A 13,568-nucleotide genomic window follows, 5' to 3' on the forward strand; every position below is an offset into this window, starting at 1 on the left:
TGTCAAGCTGTTGCACCGCTTTGTGTATGTGTATTATGAGGCTTGACAGCATGATCATCAGATGAGTGGGGATGTTCACACTGGATTGAGTCATAAATCACACAGGGTGATTGCTTATGTAGAATAACAATATTAGAGTGCTTTTGCATGTCTAGGAAGGATAGATATACATGTCATATATGGTAGTGCCTGGCATAGAGCAAAGAAGAGTTCATTTGTCTTTCTCAGAAAAGGAGGGATGAAGAATGATGCACTGCAGATGCAGGATTGAAGTGGGAGGTTTTTTTTTTTGTTTGTTTTGTTTTTTAATTAGTGCACTACTGTCTCTGGGATAGGGGAAGATAGTAAGGGGAGTGTTGGAAGTTAGAAGTTGTTCTACTGCCAGAAAAAAAATATGACCGGCGAAATAATTATCTTAACATCTAGTTTGGAGTCGATAAAGGGTCCAACTTGCACAACATAAAAATAATATTTTGTTCTGCTATAGCCAAGGTTATTGACAAAAATGCTGGATGAGTCAGACACAGGGTTCTGGGTAGAGGCTAACTGAGGAAGTTTAGACAAAAAAGCACAGGGAAGCAGACAATTTATAAATAACTACACAACATTCATTTGAAATAAAAACTGTTTAAGCCAGTAACTTTTTCCTGTGTGACATTGCTGGTCTAATGACCTCTGCACGCAGAGTGACCAAGAGTCCATAGGTCCAGACAGGCAGGGCCATCTGTCACATCAGCAAAGCTTAAATCTAAACAAAAACTCAAAACACACTTGGAAAGAGATCATACCATGGTAAAGTTGCAAGGGCATCTTATAGAACACCACATCACTTTTCTCCACTAGAAAGGCACCCCTTTAGAAACAATAAAAAAAATGTTAAACTTACATATTGCTATATAAGCCTTATATGAATGGCATAAGGAAGTGACTCCTGGTCACCTATTTTTTCCATTACTCCATAGTAACTTGTCATTTTATTTGTGACACAGCAAAGTTACGCGCGAAGTAGTTGTTTAAAGTTGTACTGAATGGGTTAAAAAGATTAGTTCAGTACTTCCTGCATGACTTCCTGCATTTTCTGGGGATTTTAAAGTCTTTTTTTTTTTTTAAACTGATCTATAGTTTCAATTTGATTCTTGTGTCGGAACGTCGCGCTCAGGACCCTTCCAGTGATGACACTCTTTGACCAATCAGTGGCCGACAGTCTGTCAACGTCACATTTAGTGCCGACTCGGCTCGCTTGGAACCTCGTCAGAGTAGGGTACCAGGCAAGGGCGTCAGTTTGTTTTTAAAAGTGCGGGCGACAATAACCATAAGTTTGAGTGTGGTTTGAAAAGTGCTCGTTTTCAGACGTTTCATCACCATATACACATACAAAAAAAACCCCACCGCTAAACCGGCTCTAAGGCTGTTGAGGCCTCTAAACGTTAGCATAAGCTAATGCTAACAAGCACTATTATAACAGCCTCGGAATCACTTTTTACGTTCAGAATACACCTTGAGATACAGTTGGCACACTCAACAGTATCCCGTCACGAACCGCCCTGGCCCCATTACAACACAACCTCATAAAACAAAAGGACTTTTATCGACTTTTATCAGTCAGAGTCTGACCGGAACGCGCAGGTGCAGAGCCAACTTTGTGTCATAGCCCCTCACATACATAAACACACAGCTCCAAAACACAGACAGGCAACAGAGAACAGTTTTTAAAAGTGGTGAGGACAAAATTGTTTATCAAAAATAGTTCTGGGGACATGTCCAGGTACTGGGTACTATTGCAAATGGAAGAGGAGCAGCACCCCCCTGTGCACGCCACTGCACTGTTGTTACAACACTGTTTAGCTGATGTACACAAGCAAAAACAAACAAACAATAATAATGCACTCTGTACACAGCCAGGAGTGAAATACAATAAGCCAAGTTGTATTTACACTGTAACTGAACATGTGGATATCTTCTCGATGACGTACACGGCGGACTCCTGAAGGAAGTGTTACCATTAAAACTGTTAATCACTTCAAACACACACAACAACAACCCCAAAGCCACCACTCGTCAGCCAATGGTGTCAGCTCAGTGACGAACTTCCTGGTCACGTTTTCCCTTAAGTCCCAGTGCTCTTGTTCTTAGTGTGTGTGTGTGTGTGTGTGTTTGCAGCAGCAGCCAACGGCGAGGAGGAAGACGAGGAGGAGGAGGAGGAAGAGGAGGAGGACGACGACACGGCGTGAAAGCGGAGAAGCTACCGACTGACTGAAGACTGCAAATGAGAGCAAGGAGCGTGTTTCCCGGCCGCGTTCAGCCGCTGTCACAGTCACCATGAAGCGTGGTTGCCAGATAAGAAGAAGAGGAGCGACGGTATTTTTCTCACCGCCGTGTTGCGTCTAGCCCAAGGACGTACGCGGAAAGCAAACACAGGCGAGACTTTGGGGGGGACGAGGTGCGGGATTTAGATGGCTTATGTTAGCCGGACCGGGAACCTGAAGAGATATGAGCTGGAAATACGTTTATATATCATGTCTTGACTAGCAAGGACTAACCATCAGCCGGTTAACAACACCAGCAAGTCGGAAATAAAGGCCTGCTCATGTGATGGGGCTCTGACTGTGCTCCTCTTCTTCTTCTTTCATCCAGCCCCGGAAACCTCCTCCCTGACAGACAGTGACGAGCCACGGCTTAAGGGTGAGGTATCCAAGTGATGATGATGATGATGATGACGAGGAAAAGCTCTCATCTGGGTGTTGACACGACATTTATCAATGGCTAAGCCACTGTTGTGAAATGGCTGCTGCAGTGGAGCATGGCTGAGTGTGGCTGTAGATAACGCTTGTTTGTTTCCTCCTCTCTCTCCCTCCGTGTGTTTCCTGTGTGTGTGTGTGTGTGTGTGTTCAACAGGACGCCTCATTCGCATTTGAAGGGATTTATGGGATCGCAAGGTAAAAGTCCATCGCTGTGACGTGTCACTCTCGTGTTCTCACGCGTGTTTGGTGTCAGTGTGTTTGGGCTTTCATGTTTGTCCGCCTTTGATGGGCCAGTTACAGTGTCCTTTGTTTACAGTGAGAAATCTCTGAACAGCTGATTCGTCCTCAGCACGGACACACGCTGCAGAGCCTCTGATCACACAGACACCAGGTTTTATTTTGTTTTGCAAAGGTGAAAACTGCCAACAAAACAACCAAACTCCTTTTATTTATTAATGTATGTATGTATTTGTTTGTTAATTTATTTGCCTGGCTGGTTGGGCTGTATAGAAAATGCACTGATCAGCAACAACATCCACTTATCTGTGATAATGTTGTTTTTCTGGCAAATGTCGTTTCTGTTTCATTAGGTCAACATGTACTTAGTTAATGGCAAAGGCTACAATTTAAAAGTAGTATAAAATAGATGACAATAATAATAATGATAATAATAATAATAATTGGATGGTGTCATGTTCTAATGCTCCACCCATCTATAACACAGTATTATAACTGAAGCGTGATATAAATAACAAATCAAATCACAGTTATTATTATTATGTTATTTTACCCAGATAACATTTTCGGTTGCACATTATTATTATTTTAAATCAATTCTCTTCGAGAGGCGCAAACCAATCATATCACTGCATTTGCAACTTGTTTATTTCTGCACAAGTTGATAACATCTCTGTATTCTTCTCACGAGTTTGTGCTAAATTTGGAGCCCTATTTTTTTTTTTTCCTGCGAGATACTGATAAGTTACCTGCTGAGAACAATGCTCACCCTAAAGCATTTAATTGAATATAAATTGCTCTGCTCGCGCTACCACCTGTATGTTACGCTGTGACACCACGGCCTTTGTTCGCAGCTTAGAGGTGAGGCGTGCGCAGATGTACACTGCCAACTGAACAACTAAAACAGATGTCAGGTCGTGCAGAGCAGGGGTAGTGATTACGCCGGACAAAGGATGTTGAAGATGGGAGCTGCCGGGCAGGAGGAAAAGAGGAGGACCACAGAGAAGGTTCATGGATGTTGTTAAGGAGGAAATGAAGACAGTTGGTGTAACAGGAGAGGACACAAGGGAGGCAGAAGATCCGCTGTGGCGAGCGACCCCTAAAGGGAAAAGCTGAAAGAAAAAGAGTTGCCTGGCTGGTTTGGCTGTATAGAGAACACACGTCACAATGTGTACATACTCACTCACCGGCTTCTTCTATAGGTACATCTGTATCTATTTGTTGATGCAAATCTAATCGGTGCATCACATGGCAGCAACTCAGTACACTTAGGCATGTAGTTATAGTCAAGCTGACCTGCTGAAGTTCAAACCGAGCATCAGAATGCGGAAGAATGGTGATTTTCATGACTTTGAGTGTGGCCCTGTCACTGGTGCCAGATGGGCGGGTCTGAATATTTCAGAAACCACTGATCTAATGGAATTTTCACACACAGCCATCTCTAGGGTTTCCACGGAATTATCCAAAAAAGGAGAAATATGAGCATGGCAGTTTCTCCAAGTGGAAAAAAAGTCTTCTTAATGCCAGGGGTCAGAGGAGAATGACCAGAGTGGTTTGAAATGTAACTTAAACTCAAAGTAACCGCTCGACACTTTATAAGAAATGCACAATACTTAAAAGAAGTGACCAGTGAGTGTAGTTTATAGGTCGTAGCATGAGCAAAGCAACAGAGAATACTTGGTCCATACTCGGGTCCAATAGTGCACTCAACCGGCAACAGGTGTTATTGTTTTATGGGGAAATAAACAAGTTATACATGCAGTGAAATTTCCGGTTTGTCTCTGTATTGCTTGTAAAATGTTATCTGTAGAAAATGCCTTTTCTATGGCATCTTCTTCCACATGAGGGTTGCCGGGGGGGCTGGAGCCAATCCCAGCTGACATGGAGCAAAATAGACAAACAACCATTCACTCTCGTGTTCACTTTCCCATTCAGTGACCATAGAAAATGAATAAAGGGACAAACATGAAAACCGAAGATGTGGATAACAAGAAATGACCTGAAACAATTATGTATGAATGGAGAAAAAGGAGATGCATGAATCATTCACAACATTACAAGAGACATGTTATGTTCACCACAGCCAGCAGAAGCAAAAACACTGTTTTGGCAACGTCTACAGAAGACGGAACATCAAATCCCACAAAGCATATGAAAATTGCAGCGTATGATTACACGAGTAATGACACAAACTGCAATTGTTTGTTTCAATGGCTTTTGTGAAAACACTGCTAATGACGTGTGTGTACTTTGTGTTCTTGCAGTTTCCTCTGATGAGATGAGTGTGCGTGCTGGCCAGGGCAGTGATGAGGTGCTGGTTTCACAGGCGGTGTGGGATTACCTGGCTGCAGCTGGGCGGCCCTGGCTCATCGACTTCCAGCGCAAGCAGGGGATGAGCGCTGGTATTATTAGGCGAGGAGAGAGGGGGGGCTGCTGTGCTGTGAGGCTGCAGCCGGTGGAAGGCTTCAGGACCACTGGAGCAGGGGTGATGGATGCACCCATCTCCAGCGAGACACGAAAAGCCTTCATTGACTTATGCCGCTGTGCCCGCAAAGAAATGAGCAAACAGGAGGGGGGGCACAAGAGGAAGAGGGTTCTATTGCCCTGTGTGGGAGTTCTGGAGGCAAACGGCGAGGGCAGTCTGCTTCAGCCCCCACTTCCACAGCCTCGGCGCTCCCAGAGACAGCAGCAGAGGTTCAGGAAGCCTGCTGATGAGGAGGCCTGTGCCATGCTTCATGAAGCGGCGCAGAAGAAGGACATGGACTCCAGCTTGGCTTCTCACAGTGAAGCAGAGGACAACACTACGTGTTCAATCTGCATGGGGGACATCGTGGAGAAGACTACTTTAGAAAGGTGTGGCCATTCGTTCTGTCGCTCCTGTCTGGATCAAGCCTTTAAGGTGAAGAAGGCCTGTCCTGTGTGTCGATTAGTGTACGGCCAGTTGATCGGAAACCAGCCTGCCAATGGAACAATGATTGTAGAGCGAGATCCTGATCTGGAGATTCCTGGACACGAAGGCCATGGGTGTATCTGCATCATCTACAGCTTCCCACCAGGCCTACAGGCGGTGAGTGGACCAGGAGCATGTGCAGATGCACGCGTCACTCTGTGCTGCTGTGGGTGTAATGAAATTCAACTTGGTAATACGGGTCAATAAACGTTGCTAAATTTTAGAATAGGGAGAACATTTTAAATAATACAGTTATGCAAAGTTGATCATTATTTGTTAAATGTAATTGTTCAATTGTAAATTGAGGTAGTACTGAAGACACATGACCATGTATTTTAACACATTTAACAACCTTTATCCTCAGATTGGCAATCTCTCTCATGCAATCTTCACTTGTCCCTGTTTTACATGCAACACCTCTCGCATCCACTGCCAGAGAGAAAACCAAAAGGCACAATTTCAGATCCAGTTGTAAATAAAATAATAATCATTAAAACTCCAAAAAGATCTAAACCTGATTTCAATTATCAGATTTTTTTTTAGATTTATTAAAGATTTATATGATGAAAAATTAAAGGTTGGACGTTTGGACCTTTAAAAGGAGCATGGTGTTGTCCAAGTACTCTTTCATTGTGACCTTTACCTTTTAAGTTGTACTTTAGTGATTTATTACTGCACCTCCATGACCTTCTGTCTCTTCTAGACTCTGTGCAGTATACGCAAACATCTTTGAACTACGAAGGTAGTGGTTGCATTTTGTGGGATTATAGTAGTTCCAGTGTTTGCCCTACATTCATCAGCAACTGTGTGCCTCCACTGTGAGATTAATAAGCACTGCTGCTAAAATTCTACACAGTCATTGGAGGTATTGCTCCAAATAATATGTTCCCTATATGCAGCCATTTATTTCTACTCCTTATTTCACCGCTTTTGGTTATTAACTTGTTCCACAGACTTCAACATAGGAACTCCATTCAAACCTCAAAATGTCCAGGGCATTATTCAGTCCATTTTGGAATATTTCATACCTTCCATATCCACATTTCTGCTCCTTACATACTTAAATGTAGAAATCTTTGTGTTTTAACACCAGGTTAGTTAGTTTCCATGTCCAAGCTGCATTAACACCAGATAAAGTAGGTTTTTAGTAAATTCTTGCAAAAATATCCTCCCCATTACCATGAGTAGTATTTCTCCAGACCTGACTTTACATGTTATATAGGTAGCATCAAAAGTTACCGATCTCTTCTTTAGGTGTTTAGGTGTCAAACATGTTTCCAAAAGGGAAACTGCTGTATATAAATCAGCATTGCCGCACGACTCGCAACAGAAAGAGTTCAACACACCGGACTTAAAATGGAAACAGAACAGTGTTAATCATCCCCATTTTCCTCCGTCTTTGCCCACAGCCTGAACATCCAAACCCAGGCGTTCGGTACCCAGGAACAGACCGCATGGCCTACCTCCCTGACAGTCCTGAGGGGAACCGTGTGCTGGGCCTGCTGCGCCGGGCCTTTGAACAGCGCCTTATCTTCACCATCGGTACCTCCATGACTACGGGCATGCAAAATGTCATCACCTGGAATGACATTCACCATAAGACCTCAATATGGGGTGGGCCGCGCTGGTATGTATGGGCTTTTAGTTTAGGGAGGTGAATGCTTGATGATTTTGGCAGTGGGCTCAAAATGCTATTACTTGATGCTCTTGTCTTGATGGTGCTCTTGCTTTTTGAGCTGGTAGAGATACAGTGATTTAATATTTATTTCTCCTGACAGTTTTGGCTACCCTGACCCCACCTACCTGGTACGAGTGACGGAGGAGCTCAGAGAAAAAGGCATCACGGCAGACTGACAGCATGAAAATGACAGACTCCTCCGGGACATTGTACGACTTTCTGAGTGTCCTTGTCCTTGTGGTGGACATGACTCGGCTCCAGGTTTATGCTCTGAGACTGCCCATCCATTAAAGGATGGCGGAAGACAAGGCCCTCAGCAGACAAGCGTCTAATGCTGCAGCAGAGCCCACATCACTCCACTAGTTGTTCCTCTGTTTGTTCACTTCACTTCACCGGGTTTGGCTTAACCCTGTGCTATATGTGGAAGAAAATAATTTGAGTGCAGTGCATTCTTGTATTACAAAATCCTCTGTCACTTTTTGCAATAGAACTGATATCTGATGCACTTATTTAAGAGCATTGTGAGGTGTTGGAATTAATACTTATTTAGGAAGTCTAAGTTTAATGTTATCAGGACAGTTTATGTTATATTAATGTTTATTTTTACTCTGGGGATTACGTTATTTCGTTCAAGCACAGTCTTGGTTTTATCACGTCAGAAATGTTTCTTAGGTAAGACTCTAATGTTATTGGTACTAATGACTTGTTGCAAGGATTAAATGGCAGAATAGAGCTGCTAATATAGGAGGGGAAAAATCCTTTTTTTTCTGAAGTTATTGCAATCTAAAGCACTCAAGAAGCACTTTGGCAAAGCAGTCTGGTTTCAGTGAAATGGGAGTCGTGGTTTTTGCTTCCTCTGTGTGGAAAAGTGCTCGGTGCAAACAGGTTAATGCAGCCATCAGCTAACAGCTTGGCGACTACATGTTGATGTCACTCACTTGCAACTCCTCAATTTGCGTAAGATCGTCACTTTGCCCCCCTTCATCGTCACTGAAATCCTAACAATGATGTATCGTCGCAGCACCTTTTATCACGTGTTTTAGGACTGCCCTTTTTTGCCATCGGTCACATCTGTTTTCTCGAGATGTCTCCCAGGTGTTAAGCCCATTACCTCAGTTGTCAGTAATGAGCTCATCCAATTACCAGATTTAAGACGATGTCAAATGTAAAGGGCATAAAGACCATTTAAACCAAATCAAAGGCACAAAAGCTCTTAAAATATCTATGCCTCTCTGTCCCTGGGAAAATTTGCCTGCTAATGTTCTCATTTAAAATGAGCTAACTGTTTTTAATTTATCAATCTGAATAGATAACCTATGACACAATAATGAGAAAAATGTTGCAGGAACAATTGATCTTCTTTATGGTGGATGGGATACTGATTTTGTTGTGCCTTTCTCATATTCACTTTTGATAAAAAATCGAGCATGATGTTACTAATGAATGGTACGCAGTTTGGGCACATTTTGGTGTTATTTGATAGGTAAAGCAGCGGTTTGTTTGTAGCTGGACTTTCTGGCTTTAAAGTACGAATACTACACAGTTCACAAAAATATGTATACTAATGTGTGTTTAAAATAGCTTCTCCTTCATAGACATTCTTGTAGTCCAAATGCTGAACACACCCTCAGACAGATAAAGCTGTATATGTGAAAGTGCTTTGTTAAGTACAGTAACCTGCTTGGCTAGTGGAGAATGTCATTCATTTGACTTGCCAGAACCATGAATCAACCGCCCTTTTATTATGCTTTACCTCCTTTGTATTTTAGTTGAGGGACCAACTGAATTATTTTTGGGACATAGGATTGTAGTTTACTAAAGCTACTGTGCAAACATTTCTATGCATAACATGACTAAGGAGGAGCCAGGAGAACGGATAGTCTGGAGATTCCACATATTACAAACTGATTGTTGAAGAAAAGTTGGAGTTTTGCTTTTCTAATTGTGTTCGTACTTTGTTGATATTCAGAATAATGTGCTTTACATTTTAATACTTGAATAAAAAGTTATGTTTGGGTTTGTGTTGAATATTCAGTATAGGCTTTATAGATGCACTGCAAGCATATTAAACTTGTGTCAGTTTGGAATGAGTTCAGGTTGTCGCCTCGTGAAGATTTGATCAACACCGTTATCGCTAAGCATCAAAGATGTTTGTAGCAACAAAATACTGACTTCTGCTAAGACACTTGAGACATGTAGGTTGAACAGACCTTCAAAATACCAAAAGTTGAAATTACATTTTTGGAAAAGTAATACAAAACTAAACTTGCCAAAAGTTGACATATTAAATTTTTGGAAAAAAATTGCCAAACCGTAAAACTTTTTGGAACAAGACTTTCGACAAGGAATACACATTTTGGATGGCATAGTATGGTATGAAGTTTTTGGCAAATTTTGGACCAAAACTTTTTTTATTTTTATTTTTTAATTTTGAACGACATTGCATAGTATGACGTTTTTTTCAAATTTTGGACCAAATTTGTTTTTCAAAAAATTGTCACATTTTGTACGACATAGTAGAGTATGACATACTACATAGTATAGTATGACGTTTTTGTCAAGTTTTGGACCAAAAAAATGTTTTTCAAAAAATTGCCCGATTTTGGACGACATAGTATATATAGTATGTCGTTTTTGTCAAATTTTGGACCAAATTTATTTTTCAAAAAAATTGTCACATTTTGGACAACATAGTTAAGTATGACGTTTTTGTCAAATTTTGGACCAAATTGTTTTTTTCAAAAAATGGTCACATTTTGGACGACAAAGTATAGTATGACGTACAACATAGTATAGTATGAGGTTTTTGTCAAGTTTTGGACCAAAAAAACGTTTTTCCAAAAAATTGTCCGATTTTGGACGACATAGTATAGTATGTCGTTTTTGTCAAATTTTAGACCAAATTTTTTTGTCAAAAAATGGTCACATTTTGGACAACATAGTATAGTATGACGTACAACATAGTATAGTATGACGTTTTTGTCAAGTTTTGGACCAAAAAAACGTTTTTCAAAAAAATTGTCAGATGTTGGACGACATAGTATAGTATGTCGTTTTTGTCAAATTTTGGACCAAATTTTTTTTTCAAAAAATTGTCACGTTTTGAACGACATAGTATAGTACGACGTACTACGTTGTATAGTATGAAGTTTTTGTCAAGTTTTGGACCCAAAAAAGTTTTTCAAAAAAATTGTCAGATTTTGGACAACATAGTATAGTGTCGTTTTTGTCAAATTTTGGACCAATTTTTTTTTCAAAAAATGGTCACATTTTGGATGACATAGTATATAGTATGACGTACTACATAGTATATAGTATGACGTTTTTGTCAAGTTTTGGACCAAAAAAAGTTTTTCAAAAAAATTGTCTGATTTTGGACGACATAGTAAAGTATGTCGTTTTTGTCAAATTTTGGACCAAATTTGTTTTTCAAAAAAATTGTCACATTTTAGACAACATAGTAAAGTATGACGTTTTTGTCAAGTTTTGGACCAAAAAAATTGTCAGATTTTGGACGACATAGTATGAAGTTTTTGTCAAGTTTTGGACCAAAAAAAAGTTTTTCAAAAAAATTGTCAGATTTTGGACAACATAGTATAGTGTCGTTTTTGTCAAATTTTGGACCAAATTTTTTTTTCAAAAAATGGTCACATTTTGGATGACATAGTATATAGTATGACATACTACATAGTATATAGTATGACGTTTTTGTCAAGTTTTGGACCAAAAAAAGTTTTTCAAAAAAATTGTCTGATTTTGGACGACATAGTATAGTATGTCGTTTTTGTCAAATTTTGGACCAAATTTGTTTTTCAAAAAATTGTCACATTTTGGACGACATAGTATAGTATGACGTACTACATAGTATAGTATGACGTTTTTGTCAAGTTTTGGACCAAAAAAATGTTTTTCAAAAAATTGCCCGATTTTGGACGACATAGTATCGTATGTTGTTTTTGTCAAATTTTGGACCAAATTTTTTTTTCAAAAAAATTTTCACATTTTGGACAACTTAGTAAAGTATGACGTTTTTGTCAAGTTTTGGACCAAAAAAATTGTCAGATTTTGGACGACATAGTATGAAGTTTTTGTCAATTTTGGACCAAAAAAACGTCTTTCAAAAAAATTGTCAGATGTTGGACGACATAGTATAGTATGTCGTTTTTGTCAAATTTTGGTCCAAATTGTTTTTTTCAAAAAATTGTCACATTTTGGACGACAAAGTATAGTTTGACGTACAACATAGTATAGTATGAGGTTTTTGTCAAGTTTTGGACCAAAAAACGTTTTTCCAAAAAATTGTCCGATTTTGGACGACATAGTATAGGATGTCGTTTTTGTCAAATTTTGGACCAAATTTGTTTTTCAAAAAATGTTCACATTTTGGACGACATAGTATAGTATGACGTACTACATAGTATAGTATGACGTTTTTGTCAAGTTTTGGACCAAAAAAATGTTTTTCAAAAAATTGCCCGACATAGTATAGTATGTCGTTTTTGTCAAATTTTGGACCAAATTTATTTTTCAAAAAAATTGTCACATTTTGGACAACATAGTAAAGTATGACGTTTTTGTCAAGTTTTGGACCAAAATAATTGTCAGATTTTGGACGACATAGTATGAAGTTTTTGTCAAGTTTTGGACCAAAAAAACGTCTTTCAAAAAAATTGTCAGATGTTGGACGACATAGTATAGTATGTCGTTTTTGTCAAATTTTGGACCAAATTGTTTTTTTTCAAAAAATTGTCACATTTTGGACGACAAAGTATAGTATGAAGTACAACATAGTATAGTATGAGGTTTTTGTCAAGTTTTGGACCAAAAAAACGTTTTTCCAAAAAATTGTCAGATGTTGGACGACATAGTATAGTATGTCGTTTTTGTCAAATTTTGGACCACATAGTATATAGTATGTCGTTTTTGTCAAATTTTGGACCAAATTTGTTTTTCAAAAAATTGTCACATTTTGGACAACATAGTAAAGTATGACGTTTTTGTCAAGTTTTGGACCAAAAAAACGTCTTTCAAAAAAATTGTCAGATTTTGGACGACATAGTATGAAGTTTTTGTCAAGTTTTGGACCAAAAAAACGTCTTTCAAAAAAAATTGTCAGATGTTGGACGACATAGTATAGTATGTCGTTTTTGTCAAATTTTGGACCAAATTTTTTTTTCTAAAAATTGTCACATTCTGAACGACATAGTATAGTACGACGTACTACGTTGTATAGTATGAAGTTTTTGTCAAGTTTTGGACCCAAAAAAGTTTTTCAAAAAAATTGTCAGATTTTGGACAACATAGTATAGTATGTCGTTTTTGTCAAATTTTGGACCAACTTTTTTTTTCAAAAAATGGTCACATTTTGGACGACATAGTATATAGTATGACGTACTACATAGTATATAGTATGACGTTTTTGTCAAGTTTTGGACCAAAACAACGTTTTTCAAAAAAATTGTCCGATTTTGGACGACATAGTATAGTATGTCGTTTTTGTCAAATTTTGGACCAAATTTGCTTTTCAAAAATTTTTCACATTTTGGACGACATAGTATAGTATGACGTACAACATAGTATAGTATGACGTTTTTGTCAAGTTTTGGACCAAAAAAAGGTTTTTCAAAAAAATTGTCTGATTTTGGACGACATAGTATAGTATGTCGTTATTGTCAAATTTTGGACCAAATTTTTTTTTCAAAAAATTGTCACATTTTGAACGACATAGTATAGTACGACATACTACATAGGATAGTATGACGTTTTTGTCAAGTTTTGGACCAAAAAAATTGTCAGATTTTGGACGACATAGTATGAAGTTTTTCTCAAGTTTTGGACCAAAAAAACGTTTTTCAAAAAAATTGTCACATTTTTGACAACATAGTATAGTATGTTGTTTTTGTCATATTTTGGACCAAAGTTTTTTTTTCAAAAAATGGTCACATTTTGGACGACATAGTAT

General features: G+C 38.8%; 1 protein-coding gene across 1 annotated transcript; it reads left to right on the forward strand.

The window, feature by feature from the left end:
• Positions 1–2,631: 2,631 nt before the first annotated feature.
• dtx3 (deltex E3 ubiquitin ligase 3) lies at positions 2,632–7,782 on the forward strand (the record flags this gene model as incomplete). Its single annotated transcript, XM_083894639.1, has 5 exons — positions 2,632–2,682; positions 2,896–2,936; positions 5,243–6,045; positions 7,338–7,555; positions 7,707–7,782. Exons 2-5 carry the CDS (start codon positions 2,924–2,926, stop codon positions 7,780–7,782), a joined length of 1,110 nt encoding a protein of 369 aa, XP_083750765.1. The 5' UTR covers positions 2,632–2,682; positions 2,896–2,923.
• Between the last annotated feature and the right edge of the window lie 5,786 nt (positions 7,783–13,568).

The sequence above is a fragment of the Microchirus variegatus genome, assembly GCF_963457635.1.
Source record: "Microchirus variegatus genome assembly, chromosome: 9".
Taxonomy (NCBI): Eukaryota; Metazoa; Chordata; class Actinopteri; order Pleuronectiformes; family Soleidae; genus Microchirus; species Microchirus variegatus.